This window comes from Schistocerca nitens, chromosome 2, assembly GCF_023898315.1.
Source record: "Schistocerca nitens isolate TAMUIC-IGC-003100 chromosome 2, iqSchNite1.1, whole genome shotgun sequence".
In the NCBI taxonomy this organism is placed as follows: domain Eukaryota; kingdom Metazoa; phylum Arthropoda; class Insecta; order Orthoptera; family Acrididae; genus Schistocerca; species Schistocerca nitens.
In genome coordinates, this window is record NC_064615.1 from 1118673288 (window position 1) to 1118701193 (window position 27906).

At 40.1% G+C, this 27906-nt stretch overlaps 1 protein-coding gene across 1 annotated transcript in view; it reads left to right on the top strand.

Annotated features, from left to right (window-relative positions):
- Positions 1 to 27906, top strand: part of LOC126234805 (Down syndrome cell adhesion molecule-like protein Dscam2) — a 222741-nt gene that overhangs the window by 112236 nt on the left and 82599 nt on the right. The window contains exons 4-5 of the mRNA XM_049943552.1: positions 281 to 574; positions 5415 to 5591. Coding sequence (XP_049799509.1) covers positions 281 to 574; positions 5415 to 5591 — 471 coding nt within the window. The remainder of the gene's footprint in view (positions 1 to 280; positions 575 to 5414; positions 5592 to 27906) is intronic.

A 27906-nucleotide genomic window follows, 5' to 3' on the forward strand; every position in this document is an offset into this window, starting at 1 on the left:
GGGTATGTTATTAGTTTCCAGAAAATCAGAAAAATGCAGAATATAATATAGGAAGACGAGCCAGAGAGGAAATGGAATAGGTATGAGAATGAGAACACGAACGTGCGCGTGCGTGTACACACACACACACACACCTATCTATCACAGTGTGTAAATGTTTTTGAGAGACAAAATTAATGACAATTTATTTATAATGTTTTAAGTTTTGATATGCATACCCCTTGTAACAGAATAGTGTATTAGTTTTTGTTGAAGTAAAGTAACCTCTTTGTTTATGCAGCTCCTGTTTCACCTAGAAATACTGACTTAATACGAGTCAATTCTACTTCCATTTTGCTGAACTTAACATCATGGAATGATGGTGGATGTCCAATAACATCTGTTGTGGTGGAGTACAAGCTGAAGAAAGGATTCGCATGGACTCTTGTATCAAATAACATCAAAATAGAACAAACTGAATTCATGGTATTGGATCTGGAACCAGAAACCTGGTATGCTTTGCGCGTCACTGCTCACAACAGTGCTGGCTCTACTATTGCAAACTACAATTTTGTCACTCTTACACACACAGGAGGTAAGTCACATAAATTTCAATATCATTACACATTTTTTCATTCACACATATTTCCTTTCATTTTCTGTAAATTTTGTGTCTCTTCTTCTGTGAGCAGACACTCGTGCATTTTTGTATTGTTCTAACTTTCTGTGTAAAATGAGAGAGTCAGAATAACTATGTAAGTTGATTATGGAACAGCTACCATAGAGGGTCTATACAAGGGCGATGTTCTTGAGGACAATATTATGGGAATGGAAGAGGATGTAGATGAAGATGAAATGGGAGATATGATACTGTGTGAAGAGTTTGACAGAGCACTGAAAGACTTACGTCGAAACAAGGCCCCGGGAGTAGATAACATTCCATTAGAACTACTGACAGCCTTGGGAGAGCCAGTCCTGATAAAATTCTACAATCTGGTGAGCAAGATGTATGAGACAGGCGAAACACCATCAGACTTCAAGAAGAATATAATAATTCCAATCCCAAAGAAAGCAGGTGTTGACAGATATGAAATTTACCGAACTATCAGCTTAATAAGTCATGGCTGCAAAATACTAAAGTGAATTCTTTGCAGATGAATGAAAAAACTCGTAGAAGCCAACCTCGGGGAAGATCAGTTTGGATTCCGTAGAAATATTGGAACACGTGAAGCAATACTGACCCTACGACTTATCTTAGAAGATAGATTAAGGAAAGGCAAACCTACGTTTCTAGAATTTGTAGACTTAGTGTAAGCTTTTGGCAATGTAGACTGGAATACTTTCTTTCAAATTCTGAAAGTGGCAGGGGTAAAATACAGGGAGCGAAAGGCTATTTACAATTTGTACAGAAACCAGGTAGCAGTTACAAGAGGTGAGGGACATGAAAGCGAAGCAGTGGTTGGGAAGGGAGTGAGACAAGGTTGTAACCTCTCCCTGATGTTATTCAGTCTGTATATTGAGCAAGCAGTAAAGGAAACAAAAGAAAAATTTGGAGTAGGTATTAAAGTCCATGGAGAAGAAATAAAACTTTGAGGTTTGCCGATGACACTGTAATTCTGTCATAGACAGCAAAGGACTTGGAAGAGCAGCTGAACGGAGTGGACAGTGTCTTGAAAGGAGGATATAAGATGAACATCAACAAAAGCAAAACAAGGATAATGGAATGTAGTCTAATCAAGTCGGGTGAAGGTGAGGGAATTAAATTAGGAAATGAGACACTTAAAGTAGTAAAGGAGTATTTGGGAATCAAAATAACTGATGATGGTGGAAGTAGAGAGGATATAAAATGTAGACTGGCAATGGCAAGGTAAGCATTTCTGATGAAGAGAAATTTGTTAACTTCGAGTATAGATTTAAGTGTAAGGAAGTCGTTTCTGAAAGTATTTGTATGGAGTGTAGCCATGTATGGAAGTGAAACATGGATGATAAATAGTTTGGACAAGAAGAGAATAAAAGCTTTCGAAATGTGGTGCAGAAGAATACTGAAGATTAGATGGGTAGATCACATAACTAATGAGGAGTTACTGAATAGGATTGGGGAGAAGAGGAGTTTGTGGCACAACTTGACTAGAAGAAGGGATCGGTTGGTAGGACATGTTCTGAGGCATAAAGGCATCACCAGAGGGCAGTGTGAAGGGTAAAAATCGTAGTGAGAGACCAAGAGATGAGTACCCTAAGCAGATTCAGAAGGATGTAGGTTGCAGTAGGTACTGGGAGGTGAAAAAGCTTGCACAGGATAGAGTAGCATGGAGAGCTGCATCAAACCAGTCTCAGGACTGAAGACCAAAACAACAACAACCATAGCAGCAACAAGTTGAGTATTTGCTTGGTCTGGCCACCTTTTCTGTAATCCATTGCCATATCACTCAGAAATCTCAGGAGTAGGCGATTCATTTTGCACTTTATTACTCTGTATTATAGTGTATTTAGTAAAACAAGTTTTCTGAAGCCAGTGGAAAAGCAATAACGCAATTACGATCCTGCACATTGAGAAGGAGAAAGTGAATGTATCCATAAGGGATCACACTGCTTTTGCTGTCGCAGCCATATTACATACCCAGGAAAGGTCAAACTGACAATGTCAGCTCTTTCCACGTTTAACCATCCTGAATTGTCAAGTACTATGATCCAGATAGGCGATTCTTTTCAAAATGAGTGTCGTTAGCGAAAATTGCACAAACTTAAGTGTAATTGTGGATTATAGAGATGCAATAACTACAACACAGTGGAATTAACATTATGACTGAAAATATCTTTAAAACAAAAAAATAATCATTTTTTGAAAACATAGTATATTAGATAGATAAAAAATCTACTCACCAAGTGGTGGCAGGTGAACATACATATGCAAACTTTCGGAGTCAATGGCCCCTTCTTCTGACAGAAAGGTTGAAGAGGAAGGAAGAGGGATGAAGGAAAAGGACTGATGAGGTTTAGGAAAAGGTGTAGAGTTCATAAAAGTCACCCAGAACTCCAGGTCAGGGGAGATTTACTGTCATGCAGGGATGGGCATGCAGCTGACACGTAGTCAGCTGGGCCAAGTCACACGACCGTACTGCCCTGGTCAGGCACCAGTCAGCAGGGTGGCCAAGTCACCATATGTGCACAGCATATGTGCTATAGAAATGCCTGGCGAGTAGCCTGTGCTGCTACCACTTGTCCGCAAGTGTGTGGCCACCTGTTCCCAGATATCAGCATTGGAACAGCCTGCTCTAAAGCAATAATCACAGCATTTCCAGTGTAATCAAAGCAACAGACAATCATTATCTTGGAAGCATTTTATGAACAAAACACTTTTCTGACCTCAGTTGATCTTGGAATACTCAACAGTTGATTACTCCTAAGGGGGAGTTTCATTGTTTTTCTATGTTTCTAGCCAATATTTTCCTCAAAGGCAGCAATACTTTTATATTACTGAAGTATCTCTGTTAGTAACAAACCTCTTCTCTCAAATGACTTTGTAGGTGCATAATATGAACAGAAGAAGATACGTTGATACGTTAGATTTGACTTAGGCTGATACCCCTTTCCAGTGCATATGGCAGCCTAGAAAATGACTATCACTCACTTTTTATTGGCAATGATAAGATGAAATCAGAAGGTAGCTCAACTTCAGAGACTTACACAGACCTTATGATAGCTTAAGTGGTACACCAGTGTGTTTATAGTATCCAAGTGGTGACCTAAAGCTGGTTGGTTGTAGCTGACAGAACTTCCAGCTCATACATTTCCTTTCCATGCCACATTGATTGTAAACTTAAATTGTCATAATCCACAGTAACGAATGTGGCAGCATGCACAGAAAAATCCAGAGTGGGTGGGCATCAGAAGTCACACAGTTAAATAAAACAGTTGTATAAAGTAAACTGTGGCTATATTCTTGGTACTCTGGGTGCAGTTTGGCTCCTTGAGGCAGAAGTAATGAGTGATTGCCAGTCTAGGTGACCATGAAATGAAAGCGAAGGAAGAGGAAGAGAGGGTGGATTATGGAGTGCAAATCCAGAGGTGTATGGCAGGGAGCAGTTCGCTCTGTTGGAAGGCTAGATTACCAGAGAGAGAGAGAGACACAGAGAGAGAGAGAGAGAGAGAGAGAGAGAGAGAGAGAGAGAGAGAGGCAGCTTTGCTCTGTTCCTCAACTTGTGGTGAGCAGCAACCGTGTGACCCCTTTCTCATGCCTTCAGTTGGTTAAACATTGTGGTGTGAGTAGCATCCCTTCTAGCAACCCTTACCAGAATGAACTGCTTCTGTCCATAAAGATAGGCTGGCTTGCTACAGAGGTCTCCGAGAAGTTACACCGGGAGAGTGCTTGAAATAAATGATGGAAAAAAAAATCATAAAAATCCTAAATATTCCCAGACTGTCTGGCCATCCTGTACAACAGAAACTAATCTAGAGTCAGTAAAAAAACAAAGTTTAATGAAAAGCATCAACATATTACCATATTGTGTGTAAAGATGAATTAAAATTTACACTTTAAAAATTAAAAGAAGAAAGGGAAATGTAGTCTTATTTTATACTATACAGGTGAGATGTAACAGCTATAAACAAAGTGCAGCATTTAGAACAAAATTTACTGTTGTATCAGTGGCAGAAGTGCTGTCCATAAAACAACATGCCACAGGTGAAAAAACTGATGGACAGAACTATAGGGAAGCACATGCAAAGTAGAAATTTTGCTTCTTCTGTTGTGCATAAAAGTACGATGTTGGGAAAAGAAGACAATATTAGGTGTCTGTGTACAGTTCTGTGGTGGCCACTACTTTTCCAGCTCATCACTATACTGTATCTCACCTTTCTGCTTTATACTTAACATTAGTAATTCATGAACATTCTTCAGAAGCCTGTTCAACTATTGCTTCTCAGTATGTTTATTATTTTAATGAAGTTTGTTGTAAATAAAATATCCCTTTCCCAGCAAACAGCTCAGTTTATAAAATTAATAATAGGAGGAGAAGGCACTTAACTTTAGTCCAAAAAAGAATCCAATTTTCAGGGACACACATTTTTAATAACTTGCCAGCAATTATAGAAAGTATAGATACAAATAAAGTTCAGTTTAAGAGGAGTTTGAAAGACATCCTTGTGGCCAGCTCCTCCTACTCCATTGAATAATTTCTGAGACAGATTCAGCTGATGTATGTATATGTGTATCATTATTATTCCTGTACTTTTTTTTAATTCACATGATGTAAGTATATATGATATGTGCCAAATACAGAAGGATCTCTACAATATGGATCCATAGAATGAGGAGTTCCTCTAATCTTATCTAATGCAAATAATGACCTGTACAGTGTTATAAAACTGAACTCTTTGTTAACCATATTAGTCTTTATAATTGTAATAGTATGACTCTATATCACTTTTATTTTCAGCTACAATTGCTCCTGACTTAATAGTGTATTCAAATTATGGAAGTCAGCGGTTTTTTGGTGATACAACCCTAATAGCATTTATTGTTGCTGGAACTACACTACTTGTTGTGGCTATTGTGGGACTCTTGATTTATCTGAAAAGATGCCAGGACATCTTCTCTTCACACAAATGTGATGGTAATTTCAACTTATATAATTATCAATTTCAGCAAATTTAAGGTCATCTAGACTCATATTCCACTCTGGAACAAATTTTCATTTATCGTGACATTCATTACAGTTTAGGTGGACAGATCCAAAGACCATGACAGTACTTTTCATTCCAAGCTAAAACTCAGTTAATTATGCAAAGTATAAATAGTTAAAACAAGAACATTCTAGCTGATCTCTTTGTTTCTGGAAGTCATCTTTGTTTATTATAATTGTTCATGATGTGATGTTTCAGAATTCTATTATTATTAGCCAACTGTACCTCTTTTTCTGCCTTATCACTAACTAACTGACAAGACCTAGGTTTCTCTTGCTGTATTACACTATTTGTGTCACATCCCTAGAACACAATTTGCATATCTCTTGACACTAAAGAATCTTCGCAATTATTGTGACCATTTTACACTTTCCTTATCTTTGTAATCCTTCAGTGTACTTTCTCATATCTTCAACAACACAGTGTTTATTTTGCATTTCTCCTCTTCCTCTTCTTCATACCACTTCTCCTTCAGCCGTAATTTATTGGTTCTCTCTTTAATTTATAATATATTTCAGCAGTCACATAAGTCTATGCCACCATACTGATTCCAGTTCTATGCTTTTTAAGTATTTTGGAAAGTAATTTCTTGACTGTGGTATACATAACTTGCTTCAAAACTGCTTTTTCAATTTAATTTTCCTCATAATCTATTCATGTAATATGAAAGTAAATACTTTGGTTTACAGTAGATCGCTCACCAAAAAGCAGAAGCATTGAGTTGTCAATAGGCACACAGGAAACGAAAGGAAAGAAAACTTGCTAGATTTTGGGATAATCCTTTATGGGCTAGAGAAAATGCACACAGAAAACACACACACACACACATTTTTTATTTATGTTGAGATGTGAATTGCTAACATAAGCATTGTGCAGCCACAAGACCTGACGGAGGGCAAGTGCGTTACTGGTGGGAAGGAGACATTTGCATCCTGGCATCGTGACTTTGGGGTGCTATGTATGCCACAGAAGAAGAGTTCGGTGTGGCAGTAGCTGTTGTAAAAAGGAAAACAAACGAAGATTCTATGGAATTACTTATTTACGTACTTACTTCTTGACTTTGGGATACCAACAATCTGTCAGTCAATAACTTTGGTTATTAAGAGCTTACATATGAATATATGATTGATATGTTTTATTTTATTATCATTATTTTTATTTATTTATTTATTTATTTATTTATTTAATGTTCTTGTCAAGTTCCGTGGGACCAAATTGAGGAGCAAATCTCCAAAGTCATGGAATGTGTCACTACATAAAATTACAACATAAAAGTAATAATAGATAAAAATAAAAGGTAGAGCTGGCAGAGGCTGCAAGTAAGATGGAGTGTGACGTTTTAGCTGTTAGTGACATTCGGGTAAGGGGTGAGAAAGAAGAAGAAGTGGGAGAATACAAGGTCTGCCTGTCAGGAGTCAAAGCAGGAATAGCACAATGGGGTGCAGGGCTTTACATTATGAAAGAAATGGAACACAGCGTAGTTGCAATAAGGTATGTAAACGAATGACTGATGTGGATAGATTTGACAGTGTCTAGCAAGAAAATTAGGATTGTGTCAGTATATTCGCATTGTGAAGTGACAGATCAAGATAAGATGGATAGTTTTTATGACACACTCAGTGATGTAGTTGTTAGAGTAAAGGACAAGGACAGTGTTCTGCTCATGGGTGATTTTAATGCCAGGATTGGAAATCAAACAGAAGGGTACAAAAAGGTTATGGGTAAATTTGGAGAGGATATGGAGGCCAACAGGAACGGGATACAGCTCTTGGATTACTGTGCCAGTATGGGCTTAGTACTCACAAACTCCTTTTTTAAAAATAAGAACATTCACCGGTATACTTGGGAAGGCAGGGGAACCAGATCTGTCATTGATTATATAATAACAGATCAGGAATTCAGGAGGGCTGTGAGGGACACACGTGTATTCAGGGGATTCTTTGATGACACTGATCACTATTTAATCTGCAGTGAAATTGGTGTTGTGAGGCCGAAAGTGCAGGAGGTCAGGTCCACATGTAGGAGGATAAGGGTGGAGAAACTTCAGGATAAGGAAATCAGGCAAAAGTACAGTCATGCTCAAAAGTATCCGAACGACCTGAATTGCATTTCGCTTGACTCGCATGCAACCCACACAACGCAGCTGTCTAGCAGGTCCTCTAATCGCTCCTTGGTACAGTCGTTTTGACTATTGAAAATGGTTCCCAACAAGTCACCACTAGAAAACACTGCTTTGTATCGTAATAACTCAAGATGTAAAGTAATACTATGATACTACAAATATCAGGGAACACCTTATCACACGTAAGACTGCCCTTACGGCTTGTAAGCTCACATTTATAACAATAAATGACGTACCTGAAATGTTACCACTCTCATTATTACGTCAGATAGGTAATGCACGCAGTAAGTTCGTCATATTCATGATTTCCTCTTCAAAGTAACATACCGTACTTATTATTTAACACAAAATGACATTAAAAATTTGAGTTATTCACGAGCAGCTAGTTGAGAATATGTATGAACTTCAAATGACACGACGAACCGTCTCGTTCTGCATGTGGATTCAAACTCAGGTCATGCAGACTAAGCAAAGATTTCGTGACTGATGGAAACTACCAGTCATTCCTGATTAGGCATACAGAGTGAGATACACCTCGATTTTAGACCGTATCAGTTAGCAAATACCAACTTTAAATTACATAACGCAAACATTTTTAACAGACGCGAATTCCTACCCAGCACCTATTGTCCCTGTTAACGAACTACGAGAGATGTTAAATATTGCTTCTTAACAAGTAACGTATTTGAAATGCCGTGAGGTAAAGCTTTGTGTTGGACAGGGATTCAAACCCAGAACCTAATAAGATAGATATCGAAGCACAATCAACTTCGACGAATCGGATTTTCTCGGCAGTAGTTAGATGTTTTAACAGAAATGACGCGACGAAACATTAATTTTTTCCTTCCCAGGACTCCAACCTGGCACCTATCGCTGACATATTCTAGAGAAAACGAACGTTAAATATGGGTTTGTTGCACCAGCAGCGACATGTGAGCATGTTTGAACTAGAAATAATATGACGAAGAGTTCAGTGCTGGCTGGGAATAGAGCTCCACGCATATCGCTGTTGACTACACACAAATAGATGTCAGCTACCGAATTTTTCTCCATAAGCAGCTCGTAATAACATCTTGAACTTGCAGAGTTCTCGCTAATAGTTCTGTGACTCACTGGGAGTCAAAAACGTCAAATATCGTTAGTGTTGACTACGAATGAAAATAACATTAAAAATCGAAATTATTATCCACCAGGAGATAGGTGTTCTCAGGCTAGAGCCTGATAATACATAACACACAATATGTGGAGATGTTGAGGAATCTGGAGTTTTGAACAAACAACAAGCTGTTCGCCGAGCTGTATTGTCACAAAGGGATCAAAATCCGCGTTAAGGGCGGTCTGAGTTACATTCGCAGTGCCGAACCAATTTTATCGACACGCAGAAGCTCAGATAAAAGATGGAATAAGTGTCCTGTGAGCCTACATAGCGTTTATTTCGTCACTAGAAATAAATAACTAGTATAAGAAAGGTTACTGGTGATAGAGTTTCTACATGTTGCCACCCCAGACTTTATTGTGGCTCAACCTAATGTCTACTTGGTAGAGAAGGAATATCATTTTTAATGTGAATTTCAGACCACAATGCCATTATATCTTCTTCATTTGGTGTAGCCAGAAGAGAATGGAATCTGTCTCTCCCTATCTAGAATCATTGACTGAAGTTGGAATCGAACCCAGACCATAGATATATGAACCTATCATCAGCCCAACAGACCACCAAATCCTCTTCTCAGGAGGCTCATTTTTCTATCATAACGCCGATGTACCACACTGGCTGAGAATTCTGACACTCTCGCTCCCTGTATCAATTTGCAGCATGTTCAGTAAATTCATTTACTTGGTTGACCGAATCACCATGAACTAGCTGCCTTGGCTACCCAGGGCATGCATTCATCTTTATTTTTAAATCACCGAAATAAAATCACGTAACTGCCACCAACACAGAACTGCCAACAGTGTAGGATTCAGAAATTAAAATAGGAATTGTTCCTTTCCAGTTGAGCTACTCTATTGCGCTATCGGTTTGTTGAAAACATCGTGCAGTGCAAAAGAAAAGGTATAACTGTTTGTCTCTCATAAGTTTTGACCTGGCGATATGCATTATCCCACAGCGCTGTGGAGTGCAGAAGTTCTGGAGGAATTGTTCTTGACTTCTGGATCTGGTACAGCTACGTGTCAGCTAGTGGCGTAATGGTAAGTATCGCGCACGGTAGATAAGATGTCGCGAGATCGAGTACATTCACTACTGTATTTTTTAAAACGCAATTCTGCTGTCTGCTAAAATTATCACTCTAAAGGAACTTGTAACATAATTTTCTTCACTTCTCAACCCAAAATAGTCGTACGTGGAAAAAGGGCTAACTTCTGCGACATTTTGTTCATTTCAGGTTTAATAGACAGCCAGACAGTAGATGCATTTCGAAACTTCTGTATTATGTATGTGTAGAGCGCAGAGGGACATGAAAGGGAAGCTGTGGTTGGGAAGGGAGTAAGACAGGGTTGTAGCCTCTCCCCAATGTTATTCAATCTGTATATTGAGCAAGCAGTAAAGGAAACAAAAGAAAAATTCGGAGTAGGTATTAAAATCCATGGAGGAGAAATAAAAACTTTGAGGTTCGCCGATGACATTGTAATTCTGTCAGAGACAGCAAAGGACTTGGAAGAGCAGTTGAACGGAATGGATGGTGTCTTGAAGGGAGGATATAAGATGAACATCAACAAAAGCAAAACGAGGATAATGGAATGTAGTCGAATTAAGTCGGATGATGTGGAGGGTATTAGATTAGGAAATGAGACACTTAAAGTAGTAAAGGAGTTTTGCTATTTGGGGAGCAAAATAACTGATGATGGTCGAAGTAGAGAGGATATAAAATGTAGACTGGCAATGGCAAGAAAAGCGTTTCTGAAGAAGAGAAATTTGTTAACATCGAGTATAGATTTAAGTGTCAGGAAGTCACTTCTGAAAGTATTTGTATGGAGTGTAGCCATGTATGGAAGTGAAACATGGACGGTAAATAGTTTGGACAAGAAGAGAATAGAAGCTTTCGAAATGTGGTGCTACAGAAGAATGCTGAAGATTAGATGGGTAGATCACATAACTAATGAGGAGGTACTGAATAGGATTGGGGAGAAGAGGAGTTTGTAGCACAACTTGACCAGAAGAAGGGATCGGTTGGTAGGACATGTTCTGAGGCATCAAGGGATCACCAATTTAGTATTGGAAGGCAGTGTGGAGGGTAAAAATCGTAGGGGGAGACCAAGAGATGAATACACTAAGCAGATTCAGAAGGATGTAGGTTGCAGTAGGTACTGGGAGATGAAGAAGCTTGCACAGGATAGAGTAGCATGGAGAGCTGCATCAAACCAGTCTCAGGACTGAAGACCACAACAACAACAGATCGCATCGTGCCAAAATACGTCGGAAAAGTATTTTATACATTACTTGTCTTCTGGTAGTGGCATTTTATTCTTCTTCAAACCTTGTTTGACAGCTTTAAATCAGAACAAGTTTTCTACATCCATCTAATCAATAAACTGCATGTGCATTTTCAGACTGTTATAGATGACATCAGAGAATTCGCATATATGGTTGATGATTAATTTCTCTCTCATGTTTACTATTTTTTAACAACATTAAACGAAACCTTACGAAAAATTTGAACTGTATTATAAAAAGTGAAATAAAACTACCCACGATAACCTTACGATGAAAGTCTGTTTTAATAAAACTGAGTATCTGTACACAAGCGTGCCTCTATCGTCACGAATTGGTAAAATACAACTCACTTAGATTTTGATTGGGTCTGTGTTTAATTGGTATGCTGCGTCATACTCAAGAGGTATGCAAATGTGGCATTTCATAAATAAAGTTATGTATTCCTAGAAACCGAAAATTTGCTTGACAGCAGCGGAAAGGGGTGTTACCTGTTGTGCAGCATTGTAAGTTTTTCACCATTGCACTATGAGCCAAAAGTATTTTCTTGCGATTTCCTTATCGATGTTTGATCTGACTGCTTGTAGCTCTTTCACAGAAGGGATAAAAACGCTACACTCAGTGAGACTGGAACTGTGAACCATATCAGACGCCTTTTCACAGGTCAGCACGTTACCACAGAGCTGACGAAGGAGTATGTGTCTTGGCTTCCTATTACGAGACCAATAGTGGCTAGAACTCATAAACCGCTATTTGAAGGACGAGATTAGTTGCGATTTCCACGTGCAACGACTTTCCTGGGCTGAAAACCATAAATTTACAATCTTTTGTTACACCTCAAGCGATAATAACTCAGATTATTCAAAGAAAATGACAGGTAAAATCAAGTGAACTTTGAGGCTTAATTCCGTGCACACCAGGAAGTAACTCGTCGATCACAGAGTTGCCAAACATACATTGCCTTGTTGCCAAATCACAGTTACAATACCAGCAGGAAGAATACGAACCGATGTGATCTTACAGCGGGCTGGGAAGTGACCACAGCTGGTGTCTCCAAGTCGCGGCTGCTACGGCCTGGAATACGTAATGCGTCTGATTCGCATTTCTGTAACTAGGTTTAGGGACTGGAGCGTAGTTACTAATAATACTCAGAACTGACTGCAAACTAAGCATCATAAATCAGTAACTCTCATAGTTGTTTTGATATTCCTTTCGTAAGTGTACTCAAAACTACGAAATTCATTCACAGACGTTTTCGTGCCTCGCTGATAGTCGAACACAACAAACAAATAAAAATAAAAGAGAATGTGTGTGTGTGTTGCAAAAAGGCAAAGAGATCTTACTGCCTTCCGATATACGTCGCTGTCAGTTCTTCCATATGATTTGGTCGACATGACCTGTTTCAAGTTGTGTATGACAGACAATGTTTTAGAAAATCAATTGTTTTCCATTGCAATAAACAGAAAGATTTTCATTCTAAGCTATCCAAGTACAAAATTTTCGCAATATTAGTTCAAATTTAATATTCGCTTCTATAATGTAGGAAAGTATATCACAGTTGCATAACTCGCATCCGACTCATTGACCTTACACTTAGTCGCTGACACCAGTTTAAGTAACGTAATGTAGCGAAGACTGTTTGCCACTGCTCTTGCTCACTGGGAAATACGCAATTCACTCATTGGGCTCCATAAGTACACTGTAACAGTAATTTCTGTGTGTATGCAATGCATATGGATTAGAATTTAGTGGTGCTCTCTCTTCCACTTCTGTATACAATATGCCTGACCTAAACGGGCCCTTTGTCATTACAGGCCCTGGGCAGTGCAAAATCATACTGACAACAGTAATGTGCTTATGCTGACAACCTGACTGTTCGTTTTACCTGAATTTGTAATAATTCAAATAAAACATCATGACCTTCCAGTGGGAGACATTTCGTCCCTCTTTTCCTTCTGTGAAATTTGTCAGTAAGCTTTTTGGCTTTCCGCCAGCGAAATGCTGCAGAGTACCGCCGGTAAACGATTCACAAACCACGATTTAGTGCCGTTAAGAAGATTTTTTTAAACATTCTCGTAGCTGAAGGAATTTACTTTCGTCCTAAATGATCTCAAGCAGCAACGTTCACAGACATCTCAAATAGGAAAAAGCTCATTACCCCAGTAGGAAGGTTGTAAACCAAACTTCCCACAATTTGTGTCAGGTTGATCTTTTTGTCTGATGGCACTGCGTAAGTATTTCGTCTATGAGGTATCACAAGTAGTGTTCCTGTAGCTGTGGGAATCATTGGTTGAAAACGAGTTTAACACCAATGGTTACAGTACTGCTAAATATTCAAAATGATTCTCAACCTAATTCTGAGTTCAGCCGCAAACTGAGGCGAATTTTTAATATTGAAGCTAGACTGTGTATCCTTGTCTTCCCTTGAGTGGGAATTGGAAGTTATTTACACACACGTATACAATGCTATGAATACTTCGAACGCTATAGGTAACGTTGCTCTCATAAACTACGTTTGTTTTTTAATTCTTCTGGGTCTTCAGCGTGCAATATGTGTTGTAGATACAGTCTTAGAGCAAAAAATTGACCGCCGAGTCGTTCACTTAAGGTGGGCAATACAGTTGTGCTCCTCTCAGAATCCTATGTCCGGCAATATGCTCGATCTGGCAACATTGTAGACTGCGGCACATCCCAGAGGAAGTCTTGACTTCAGTCTTAGTACGTTATTCTTGACTACGACCGTAGTCTTGAGGTAAAACGCGAGACTAGCTAATACGGCGTCTGGTAACTAAAAGCACAAGTCGACAAAGTTTTTATCACCCCTTTCCTCTCGGTGCTGAAGCTATGAGTGTTATTCAAGAGAATCTACAATAGATTTCGCTTTCTGTCACACTGGTAATAATAGTTTGGTCCAATGTTTGAGCGAAAGATTTCTTTGCCGACCATCTGCCTCTGAACACCGCATGCGTCTGAATTCTCTGGGACCCGGTTACTGCCTACCGGCGGGGGCTGAGGCACTGCTTTGTCTCGTCTTTTGCCGACGTCTGCTCCACTCCGCACTCTTGACCATGTAAAATGCTTTAATGTTGTTGAGTGGTGAACCATAAAATTTGTCTACGATTTGTGTTTCACTCTTGATAGCAAAGGAGGCACAAAACCGTTTTCATTTGATGGTTATTTTATTATACTAGAATGCAATACATCAATGTGGCACAGAATTAATTTCATTGTTTCTGATCCAGTGCAGTACAATTAAAGCGTCACATTCTGTTCTTTTTCCTTTCACGGGAGGTTCCTCAAATAATTTATTATTGTCATAGATTCATATATGTTAGTCAAGGCACAGAGAGTAAATGCAAAGTAATGTGTTTGGTTTCTTTCTTTGATTCTCTATGATAAATGGATGCAAAAGATTGTGTCAATACCTATCAGAACCTGCTCTATAGTTACTCATGCAAATTGCTTGAGGTCTATACCTTAGTTAATAGAGAAGTGAACGCTGTTCACAAGTGATATTTAAAATATTCAGCTGGATTTAAGGCGACAAAATTGCCCATATTTGAAGCTACCCAGAGAAAAAGTAAGTTGCTAGAGCCGCTGTTAGCAAATGTCTGCAGGGAGTTCCTAATTGCTACTGTGTAAATTTACATAGAGGCCCTATAGTAATCAAGAGGTTCATTTCCTTCATACTTATCACCCTGGCATGTGAGTCTGAAGTGAAGAACGATATTGAAATTCGTATCGCTGATGGTTGCTTCGAATTACTTCAGAGACGCTGGTATTGTGAAGCAGCTTGGCAGTCACAAAGCCAAGATCTATGACCATTAAGACAACTTACTGAGTCGAACAACCAAGAGGATTTGATGTGTAAAGGTTTTCTTCCGATTTCGATACAGAATTTTTTCTGGAAATTCGCAACTCCATAAAATATATCAGAAAAAAAGCTCGCACACGCTGGCCCCTACCACAGTTAGAACTGACGACTGATTGAGCCGTTCTGACCCGAGACATGGGCGGTACCACCGAGCTACGGACACACTGCTGCCTGTACGCCGCTCTCATCATGGTATTTGTCGCTCAGCCTAATAACGCATCGTGAAAGACAATAAAAGTTGTCACTTATGTGAAGAATAGCATTTCTTTAGGCAAAAAACTGAATTTTCTGTCTCAGTGTCTTAGTTTATATGAGGATTATATAGCACGAGTCAATTCAAATGGAAAGGCTGTTGTGACTTGGCCAGACAGCCAAGCCACTGTGAGGTAGCCGAAAGGCACGCGTTTAAGCTCACGCAGGCTGGCGTGAGGTCTGGAACATTACAAGGAAATGAGAACTTAGAAAAACGGACGCAGATGGTGTAATACTTAACTTTAATCCATAATTGGAGAACATCGCTCATGATGATACATAATTATAATCTCAATATAAACTGGTAATGGCGCCTTGCTAGGTCGTAGCAAATGACGTAGCTGAAGGCTATGCTAACTATCGTCTCGGCAAATGAGAGCGTATTTGTCAGTGAACCATTCCTAGCTAAGTCGGCTGTACAACTGGGGCGAGTGCTAGGACGTCTCTCTAGACCTGCCGTGTGGCGGCGCTCGGTCTGCAATCACTGACAGTGGCGACACGCGGGTCCGACGTATACTAGCGGACCGCGGCCGATTTAAAGGCTACCACCTAGCAAGTGTGGTGTCTGGCGGTGACACCACAAAGGGAATATCAAGTGAATTTAGCGAGTCAATTCAGTACCATACACGGAAGTGATTGCCCTGTCACAGTGTTACCTAATGTTTGTGACGATGTTGCCAATTCTCAGATGTGCTAGGAACAGCTCTGTAGCAGTATGCGAGGAGAATACCGTGTTCGTGTCACAGGAGGATACGGAGAGGAGGCGCGGGGTTTGGTTAATATGCAGCGTTTTCTCCTACCAGTTGTGTCAAACATCCAGGTTGATAATCTTCCATCACGATTACAGATTCCTACAAAATAGATACGAATAAAACACTTACCTGGTTACTTTGTGACAAAAGATTATTTCAGTACAATAAAAAGTCTTTGGAAATCACTTATTCCTACCTGTCACAAAAGTAAGATAACAAACACTTTGCACCTCGAAATCGATTGCATCTATGTGCAGTCTTGTGACGTTTAAATAAATCGTCTTACCGCACTAAATCGTGGTTTGTGAATCATTTACCGGCAGTACTCTACCGCATTTCACTGGTTCGAAGGCAAAAAGCTTACTGACAAATTTCACAGAAGGAAAAGGAAGACGAAATGTCTCCCACTGGAAGGTCATGTTGTTTTATTTAAATTATTACAAAATCAGGTAAAACGAACAGTCAGGTTGTCAGTATAAGCACATTACTGTTGTCAGTATGATGTTGCACTGCCCAAGGCCTGTAATGATAAAAGGCCCGTTTAGGTCAGGCATATTGTATGCAGAAGTGGAAGAGAGAGCACCACTAAATTCTAATCCGTATGCATTACATACACACAGAAATTACTGTTACAGTGTACTTATGGAGCCCAATGAGTGAATTGCGTATTTTCCGATGAGAAAGAGCACCAGCTAACAGTGTTCGCTACATTAGGTTACTTAATCTGGTGTCACTCTGAGCTAGAATTTATGGTCAGCGACTAAGTGTAAGGTCAATGAGTCGGCTGCGAGTTTTGCAACTGTGAAATACTTCCCTACATCATAGAAGCGAATATTAAATTTGAACTAATATTGCGAAAATTTTGTACTTGGATAGCTTAGAATGAAAATCTTTCTGTTTATTGCAATGGAAAACAATTGATTTTCTAAAACATTGTCTGTCATACACAACTTGAAACAGTTCATGTCGACCAAATCTTATGGAAGAACTGACAGCGACGTATATCGGAAGGCAGTAAGCTCTCTTGTTTTTTGGTTTGGCAGTACTCGATAGCCATTTCTAGGCGCAAGTAAATGAAGAAAGGCAGAGCGCTTTTGTTATCAAGTAACGTATTCATCAATTACTTTAATTTTAATGTAATCTACGAGTTATTACTGATGTTTGATATTAACATTAAAAGAATACCGTAGACAGGGAAAGAACCTGTTCTTGGGAAACTACTTCTATAATGACCAAAAGGCATCAAATGATCTTCAAGTACAGTGTTCCAGCAGCGGTATGAAGAAAATGGTAGTAATAATGACGCTAATAATCGAATTATCCGGTAACTTCACACTTCCCAGTGGATTTTCTCGAACTAAGAAATTTGCAGAATTTTTGAAAATTTCAAAATGGCTTCACATCGAGCCTATGATGCCTATAATAGTCTTTACATCCTGCTGACATGAGAATAGCATAATCTCTGCTTCAGAAGCTTGCTTCTACTTAACCATTTAATAGTCTCGCGTTTTTTCACTGTGACTAATTTTGTAAGCTAAGCACATCACCTGTTACAGCACTCTCATGGGGCTGGGAAATGTGGCCGCAATGGTCTGGCGGAATGAACTATCACAGGTGCATTGCATGGGTTCGGGCATTTACTTTTAAGAGGCACAAACCGATTTACTTTACCCCCGGTAACATCAAGAGAAAGACGTTATAATCCAGAATCCGCATTAAACATCACGTTCCTTCATTACCAACTGGGCAGAGCCGGTTTACGTTGGGAAATGACATAGCGTTAGTCATGGTAAACAGAAATACAGTCGCCAGTAAACTTATTTACATTAGAAAATTTTATTTTATTTGATGAACCGATAGCCATTTAAAGGAACAGGGCTCTTACTTTACTTGTACTTGATTGAACTAGAGACGTGGTGCTGGACTGTGATTCGAATTCGTATCTCCTCTTTCGAGGAGCTGAATCTCTCGGAACAGTATAGTTCAATCATTTTGTTCCTTTTCTTAAGACTGCAGTCTTCTCTAGGTCTCCTCCAAATGTATTCATTTCAAGCCCTATCACGTGAACACCGGCCTGTTAGTGAAAATTAACGTGCATTTTTAATGTCTGTTCATGTGTTGCCAACAATCGCAATAGGTGTCGTTATTTCTGGTCAAACACCCACACATCTTACTATTGGTGAGTAAGCAACTGATACTTAAGCTATATTCGGTAGGTGAGCAGTTCGATTGTCGCTTGGACACAAAAGTTTGTATCCTCGTTTTAGAGTCAAGCACCTAGCAGCTGGTCAGAAAAACCGATACGTAACATTTGATTTTACTTACTTAACAATCCGATTACGTGTTGGGTTCGTATCTCCGTCACAGAACTTCATCTTTAAATGCATGCACACTTTGTTACTTCAGAATAGAGGTATATCAGACATCTTTCGTGGTTAGTTAACGGGGACGAAAGGGTCTTGATAGAAGTCCCGGTTTATAACAAAAACTGTCGTCTTTTATTTTCAAGTTTAGATTTGGTGAATGGTATTGGCAAAAACTTCGGTAATTCATGACTCTTCATGGCTAGTCATCAATATGATATGATTGGATTAGATTACATTAGATTAATTCTTGTTTCATAGATCATGAATACGATATTTCGTAATGATGTGGAACATTTCATTTTAATGAAAGATTTCTTGCATACCATGATTCAATTTCTTTACAATATTTTACACTCTGTCTCTCTCTCAATCTTTTTGATTTTTATCTCTCTCTCCTCTCTCTCTCTCTCTCTCTCTCTCTCTCTCTCTCTCTCTCTCTCTGTCACACACACACACACACACACACACACACACACACACACACACACACACACATCCTTTTTTTATTTTTATTTGTTTGTTGTGCTCGACTATCGGCGAGGCACGAAAACGTCTGTGAATGAATTTCGTAGTTTTGAGTAAACTTACGAAAGAAATATCAAAACAACTATGAGAGTTACGGATTTATGATGCTTAGTTTGCAGTCAGTTCTGAGTATTATTAGTAACTACGCTCCAGTCCCTAAACCTAGTTACAGAAATGCGAATCAGACGCATTACGTATTCCAGGCCGTAGCAGCCGCGACTTGGAGACACCAGCTATGGTCACTTCCCAACCCGCTGTAAGATCACATCAGTTCGTATTCTTCCTGCTGGTATTGTAACTGTGATTTGGCAACAAGGCAATGTACGTTTGGCAACTCTATGATCGACGAGTTACTTCCTGGTGTGCACGGAATTAAGCCTCAAAGTTCACTTGATTTTACCAGTCATTTCCATTGAATAATCTGAGTTATTATCGCTTGAGGTGTAACAAAAGATTGTAAATTTATGGTTTTCAGCCCAGGAAAGTCGTTGCACGTGGAAATCGCAACTAATCTCGTCCTTCAAATAGCGGTTTATGAGTTCTAGCCACTATTGGTCTCGTAATAGGAAGCCAAGACACATACTCCTTCGTCAGCTCTGTGGTAACGTGCTGACCTGTGAAAAGGCATCTGATATGGTTCACAGTTCCAGTCTCACTGAGTGTAGCGTTTTTATCCCTTCTGTGAAAGAGCTACAAGCAGTCAGATCAAACATCGATAAGGAAATCGCGAGAAAATACTTTTGGCTCATAGTGCAATGGTGAAAAACTTACAATGCTGCACAACAAGTAACGCCTCTTTCCGCTGCTGTCAAGCAAATTTTGGGTTTCTAGGAATACATAACTTTATTTATGAAATGCCACATTTGCATACCACTTGAGTATGACGCAGCATACCAATTAAACACAGACCCAATCAAAATCTAAGTGAGTTGTATTTTACCAATTCGTGACGATAGAGGCACGCTTGTGTACAGATACTCAGTTTTATTAAAACAGACTTTCATCGTAAGTTAATCGTGGGTAGTTTTATTTCACTTTTTATAATACAGTTCAAATGTTTCGTAAGGTTTCGTTTAATGTTGTTAAAACAATAGTAAACATGAGAGAGAAATTAATCATCAACCATATATGCGAATTCTCTGATGTCATCTATAACAGTCTGAAAATGCACATGCAGTTTATTGATTAGATGGATGTAGAAAACTTGTTCTGAGTTAAAGCTGTCAAACAAGGTTTGAAGAAGAATAAAATGCCACTACCAGACGACAAGTAATGTAGAAAATACTTTTCCGACGTATTTTGGCACGATGCGCTCTACACATACATAATACAGAAGTTTCGAAATGCATCTACTGTCTGGCTGTCTATTAAACCTGAAATGAACAAAATGTCGCAGAAGTTGGCCCTTTTTCCACGTACGACTATTTTGGGTTGAGAAGTGAAGAAAATTATGTTACAAGTTCCTTTAGAGTGATAATTTTAGCAGACAGCAGAATTGCGTTTAAAAAATACAGTAGTGAATGTACTCGATCTCGCGACATCTTATCTACCGTGCGCGATACTTACCATTACGCCACTAGCTGACACGTAGCTGTACCAGATCCAGAAGTCAAGAACAATTCCTCCAGAACTTCTGCACTCCACAGCGCTGTGGGATAATGCATATCGCCAGGTCAATACTTATGAGAGACAAACAGTTATACCTTTTCTTTTGCACTGCACGATGTTTTCAACAAACCGATAGCGCAATAGAGTAGCTCAACTGGAAAGGAACAATTCCTATTTTAATTTCTGAATCCTACACTGTTGGCAGTTCTGTGTTGGTGGCAGTTACGTGATTTTATTTCGGTGATTTAAAAATAAAGATGAATGCATGCCCTGGGTAGCCAAGGCAGCTAGTTCATGGTGATTCGGTCAACCAAGTAAATGAATTTACTGAACATGCTGCAAATTGATACAGGGAGCCAGTGTGTCAGAATTTTCAGCCAGTGTGGTACATCGGCGTTACGATAGAAAAGTAAGCCCCTGAGAAGAGGATTTGGTGGTCTGTTGAGCTGATGATAGGTTCTTATATCTACGGTCTGGGTCCGATTCCAACTTCGGTTAATGGTTCTAGATAGGGAGAGACAGATTCCATTCTCTTCTGGCTACACCAAGTGAAGAAGATATAACGGTATTGTGGTCTGAAATTCACATTAAAAATGATATTCCTTCCCTACCAAGTAGACGTTACGTTGAGCCACAATAAAGTCTGGAGTGGCGACATGTAGAAACTCTATCACCAGTAACCTTTCTTATACTAGTTATTTATTTCTAGTGACGAAATAAACGCTATGTAGGCTCACAGGACACTTATTCCATCTTTTATCTGAGCTCCTGTGTATCGATAAAATTGGTTCTGAACTCGGAATGCAACTCAGACCGCCCTTAACGCGGAATTTGATCCCTTCATGACAATACAGCACGGCTACAGTTTGTTGTTTGTTCAAAACTCCGGATTCCTCAACATCTCCACATATTGCCCGTGAATGGGTTCGAATCCTGGCCCGGCACTAAAGATTTCATTATGTATTATCAAGCTCTAGCCTGAGAACACCTATCTGCTCGTGGATAATAATTTCGATTTTTAATGTACACTCCTGGAAATGGAAAAAAGAACACATTGACACCGGTGTGTCAGACCCACCATACTTGCTCCGGACACTGCGAGAGGGCTGTACAAGCAATGATCACATGCACGGCACAGCGGACACACCAGGAACCGCGGTGTTGGCCGTCGAATGGCGCTAGCTGCGCAGCATTTGTGCACCGCCGCCGTCAGTGTCAGCCAGTTTGCCGTGGCATACGGAGCTCCATCGCAGTCTTTAACACTGGTAGCATGCCGCGACAGCGTGGACGTGAACCGTATGTGCAGTTGACGGACTTTGAGCGAGGGCGTATAGTGGGCATGCGGGAGGCCGGGTGGACGTACCGCCGAATTGCTCAACACGTGGGGCGTGAGGTCTCCACAGTACATCGATGTTGTCGCCAGTGGTCGGCGGAAGGTGCACGTGCCCGTCGACCTGGGACCGGACCACAGCGACGCACGGATGCACGCCAAGACCCTAGGATCCTACGCAGTGCCGTAGGGGACCGCACCGCCACTTCCCAGCAAATTAGGGACACTGTTGCTCCTGGGGTATCGGCGAGGACCATTCGCAACCGTCTCCATGAAGCTGGGCTACGGTCCCGCACACCGTTAGGCCGTCTTCCGCTCACGCCCCAACATCGTACAGCCCGCCTCCAGTGGTGTCGCGACAGGCGTGAATGGAGGGACGAATGGAGACGTGTCGTCTTCAGCGATGAGAGTCGCTTCTGCCTTGGTGTCAATGATGGTCGTATGCGTGTTTGGCGCCGTGCAGGTGAGCGCCACAATCAGGACTGCATACGACCGAGGCACACAGGGCCAACACCCGGCATCATGGTGTGGGGAGCGATCTCCTACACTGGCCGTACACCACTGGTGATCGTCGAGGGGACACTGAATAGTGCACGGTACATCCAAACCGTCATCGAACCCATCGTTCTACCATTCCTAGACCGGCAAGGGAACTTGCTGTTCCAACAGGACAATGCACGTCCGCATGTATCCCGTGCCACCCAACGTGCTCTAGAAGGTGTACGTCAACTACCCTGGCCAGCAAGATCTCCGGATCTGTCCCCCATTGAGCATGTTTGGGACTGGATGAAGCTTCGTCTCACGCGGTCTGCACGTCCAGCACGAACGCTGGTCCAACTGAGGCGCCAGGTGGAAATGGCATGGCAAGCCGTTCCACAGGACTACATCCAGCATCTCTACGATCGTCTCCATGGGAGAATAGCAGCCGGCATTGCTGCGAAAGGTGGATATACACTGTACTAGTGCCGACATTGTGCATGCTCTGTTGCCTGTGTCTATGTGCCTGTGGTTCTGTCAGTGTGATCATGTGATGTATCTGACCCCAGGAATGTGTCAATAAAGTTTCCCCTTCCTGGGACAATGAATTCACGGTGTTCTTATTTCAATTTCCAGGAGTGTATTTTCATTCACTGTCAGCACTAACGATATTTGACGTTTTTGACTCCCAGTGAGACACAGAACTATTTGCGAGATCACTGTAAGTTCAGGATGTTATTCCGAGCTGCTTGTGGTGAAAAATTCGGTAGCTGACGTCTCTTTGTGTGTAGTCAACAACGATATGCCTGGAGCTCTATTCCCAGTCAGCACTGAACTCTTCGTCATATTATGTCTAGTTCAAACATGCCCACATGTCGCTGCTGGTGCAACAAACCCATATTTAACGTTCGTTTTCTCAAGAATATAACAGCGATAAGTGCCGGGTTGGAGTCCTGGGAAGGAAAAAATTAATGTTTCTTCCCGTCATTTCTGTTAAAACATCTAGCTACTGCCAAGAAAATCCAATATGTCGAAGTTGATTGTGCTTCGATATCTATCTTATTAGGTTCTGGGTTCGAATCCCTGTCCAACACAAAGCTTTACCTCACGGCATTTCAAATACGTTACTTGTTAAGAAGCAATATTTAACATCTCTCGTAATTCGTTAACAGGGACAATAGGTGCTTGGTAGGAATTCGCGTCCGTTAAAAATGTTTGCGTTATGTAATTTAAAGTTGGTATTTGCTAACTGATACTGCCTAAAATCGAGGTATATCACTCTCTGTATGCCTAATCAGGAATGACTGTTCGTTTCCATCAGTCACGAAATCTTTGCTTAGTCTGCATGACCTGAGTTTGAATCCACATGCAGAACGAGACGGTTCGTCGTGTCATTTGAAGTTCATACATATTCTCAACTAGCTGCTCGTGAATAACTTAAATTTTTAATGTCATTTTGTGTTAAATAATAAGTACAGTATGTTACTTTTAAGAGGAAATCATGAATACGACGAACTTACTACGTGCATTACCTATCTGACGTAATAATGAGAGTGGTAACATTTCAGGTATGTCATTTATTGTAATAAATGTGAGCTTACAAGCCTTAAGGACAGTCTTACCTGTGATAAGGTGTTCCCTGATATTTGTAGTATCGTAGTATTACTTTACATCTTGAGTTATTACGATACAGAGCAGTGTTTTCTAGTGGTGACTTGTTGGAGCCATTTTCGATAGTCAAATGACTGTACCAAGGAGCGATTAGAGGACCTGCTAGACAGCTGCATTATGTGGGTTGCATGCGAATCAGGCGAAATGCAATTCAGGTCGTTCGGACACTTTTGTGCACGACTGTACAAAACAGTGATCTCAGAAAGGTACCAGTTAGTTGAATGTAGCCAATTACAATCATTGGATAAGGAATGGAGAAGGTACAGGGACACAGTACTAGAAGTGGCTAAGGAATGTCTTGGAACAGTAGTGTGTAAAGGTAGGAGGAAGCAAACAGCTTGGTGGAATGACACAGTGAAGGCAGCCTGTAAAGGGAAAAAGAAGGCATATCAAAAATGGCTACATACTAGAACTCAGGTAGACAGAGAAAATTATGTTGAAGAAAGAAACAAAGCCAAACAGATAATTGCAGCATCCAAGAAGAAATCTTGGGAAGACTTTGGAAACAGGTTGGAGACTTTGGGTCAAGCTGCTGGAAAACCATTCTGGAGTGTAATTAGCAGTCTTCAAAAGGGAGGTAAGAAGGAAATTACAAGTATTTTTGACAGGTCAGGAAAACTGCTGGTGAATCCTGTTGATGCCTTGGGCAGATGGAGGGAATATTTTGAAGAGTTGCTCAATGTAGGTGAAAATATGATCAATAATGTTTCAGATTTTGATGTACAATGAGATAGGAATGATGATGGAAATAGGATCACATTTGAGGAAGTGGAGAAAATGGTCAATAGATTGAAGTGCAATAAAGTGGCTGGGGTGGATGAAATTAAGTCGGAACCCATCAAATACAGTGGAATGTCAGGTCTTAAATGGCTACACAGGATAATTGACATGGCCTAGGAGGCGGGGCAGGTTCCTTCAGACTAGACGCAAGCAGTAATCACACCAGTCTTTAAACATGGAAACAGAAAAGATTGTAACAACTACAGAGGTATCTCTTTAATCAGTGTTGTGGGTAAAATCTTCTCAGGTATTGTTGAAAGGAAAGAGCGAGTATTAGTTAAGGACAAATTGGATGAAAATCAATGTGTGTTTAGACCTCTTAGAAGTTGTCAGGACCAGATCTTTAGTTTACTCCAAATAATGGAGAAGTGTTACGAGTGGGACAGGGAATTGTATCTATGCTTTATAGATCTAGAAAAGGCATATGACCATGTTCCTAGGAGGATGTTATTGTCTGTTCTACGAGATTATGGAATAGGAGGCGAACTTTTGCAAGCAATTGAAGGTCTTTACATAGATAGTCAGGCTGCAGTTAGAGTTGATGGTAAATTGAGTTCATGGTTCAGAGTAGTTTCAGGGTTAAGACAAGGCTGCAACCTGTCTCCACTGTTGTTCATATTATTTATGTATCATATGTTGAAAACAATAGACTGGTTGGGTGAGATTAAGATATGTGAACACAAAATAAGCAGTCTCGCATATGTGGATGACTTAGTTGTAACAGCAGATTCGATTGAAAGTTTGCAAAGTAATATTTCAGAAATTAGAAATGTAGGGACTATGGTATGAAGATTAGCATCTCCAAAACGAAAGTAATGTCAGATATAAATGGATTGAGTGCCAAATAGGAGGATCAAAGCTAGAAGAGGTGGGCAGTTTCAAGTACTTAGGATGCATATTTTCACAGGATGACAACATAGTGAAAGAACTGGAAGTGAGGTGTAGCAAAGCTAATGCAGTGAACGCTCAGTTAAGATCTAATTTCTTCTGCAAGAAGGAAGTCAGTACCAAGACTAAGTTATCTGTGCACCGTTCAATCTTTCGACCAACTTTGTTGTATGGGAGCGAAAGCTGGGTGGATTCAGGTTACCTTATCAATAAGGTTGAGGTTACGGATATGAAGGTAGCTAGGATGAGTGCAGGTACTAGTAGATGGGAACAATGGCAGGAGGGTGTCCACAATGAGGAAATGAAAGAATACCTGAGAATGAACTCTATAGATGTAGTAGTCAGGGCGAACAGGCTTAGATGGTGGGGTCATGTTACACACATGGGAGAAGCAAGGTTACCCAAGAGACTCATGCGTTCAGCAGTAGAGGGTAGGAGGAGTCGGGGTAGACTAAGGAGAAGGTACCTGGATTCGGTTAAGAATGATTTTGAAGTAATAGGCTTAACATCAGAAGAGGCACCAATGTTAGCACTGAATAGGGTATCATGGAGGAATTTTATAAGTGGGGACTATGCTCTAGACTGAACACTGAAAGGCATAATCAGTCTTAAATGATGATGAATAAAATATTTATGAACCCAAAAAAGTCAATCCATAAGTTGAAGTAAACACATTCAACAAGACAACAAGAATCAGCTTAATTTTTCAAGGCCCTCCTTGACAGAATAGACGGAATGACCCATGATGAAACTCTTCAGTTTTGATTTGAAAGCATTTGGATTATTGCTAAGATTTTTGAATTCAAGTGGTAGCTTATTGAAAATGCTTGCTCCAGTGTACTGCACACCTTTCTGCGCAAGAGTTAAGGAAGTCCGATCCAAATGCAGGTTTGATTTCTGATGAGTATTAACTGAGTGAAAGCTGCTTATTCTTGAGAATAAGCTACTACTGTTAACAAGAAATGGCAGTAAGGAATATGTATATTGAGAGGCCAATGTCAAAATACCGAGACTCATGGACTGGGGTTGACAAGAGGTTCGTGAACTTACACCACTTATTGCCCAAACCACTCATTTCTGAGCCAAAAATATCCTTTTAGAATGGGGAGAGTTACCCCAAAATATAATACCATTTGACATAAGCTAATGAAAATAAGCAAAGTAGACAAATTTTTGTGTCAAATGATCGCTCACTTCAGATACCATTCAAACAGTAAAAAGGCAGGATTAAGTCTTTGAACAAGATCCTTATGTGGGCTTTCCATGACAGTTTACTATCTATCTGAACACCTTGAAATTTGAACTGTTCAGATTCACTAATCATATGCCCATCCAATGAAATTAAAATGTCATTTTTTGTTGAATTGTGTGTTAGAAACTGTAAAAACTGACTCTTACTGTGATTTAGCATTTGTTTATTTTCTACAAGCTATGAACTTAGGTCATGAACTGCAATTTGAAACCGAGCCAATGTTGCCCACAACATCCCTTACAACCAAGCCAACAGAAATATTTTAGAGTTACCCATAATACTAGAGGGCATATCATTTATATAAATAAGGAACATGAGTGGCCCCAACACTGATCCCTGGGGCACCCCCCACTTGATTGTACCTCACTCAGTCCCCACATCACAGCCATTCTCAACATTGTGAATAATGACCTTTTGCTGTCTGTTGCTAAAGTAAGAGGTCAACCAAATTGTGAGCTACTCCCTGTATTCCATAATGCTCCAATTTCTGGAGCAATATCTTGTGGTCAACACAATTAAACACCTTAGTTAAATCAAAAAATATGCCTAGCATTTGAAACTTTTTGTTTAACACATCCAGTACAGTTGTTAATTTACTTCTAAAGCCGAACTGTACATTTGATAGCAAATAGTGATGTAAAATGATCTGTTATCGTTACATACACAGCCTTGTCAATAACTTCAGCAAACACTGATGGCATACAAATAAGTTTAAAATTGTCTACATTATCCCTTTCTCCATTTTTATAAAGCGACTGTACTACTGAGTACTTAAATTGTTCAGAAAACTTGCCATTCCTTAAGGAAATATTAAAAATGTTGAAAATGTTATGGGGACTGTTAAAGTCAGAAGGAGTTTTAGCATTATCGCAGCACTTTAGTGCATATGGTGAAGAAGTTCAACGTAGCTACGAG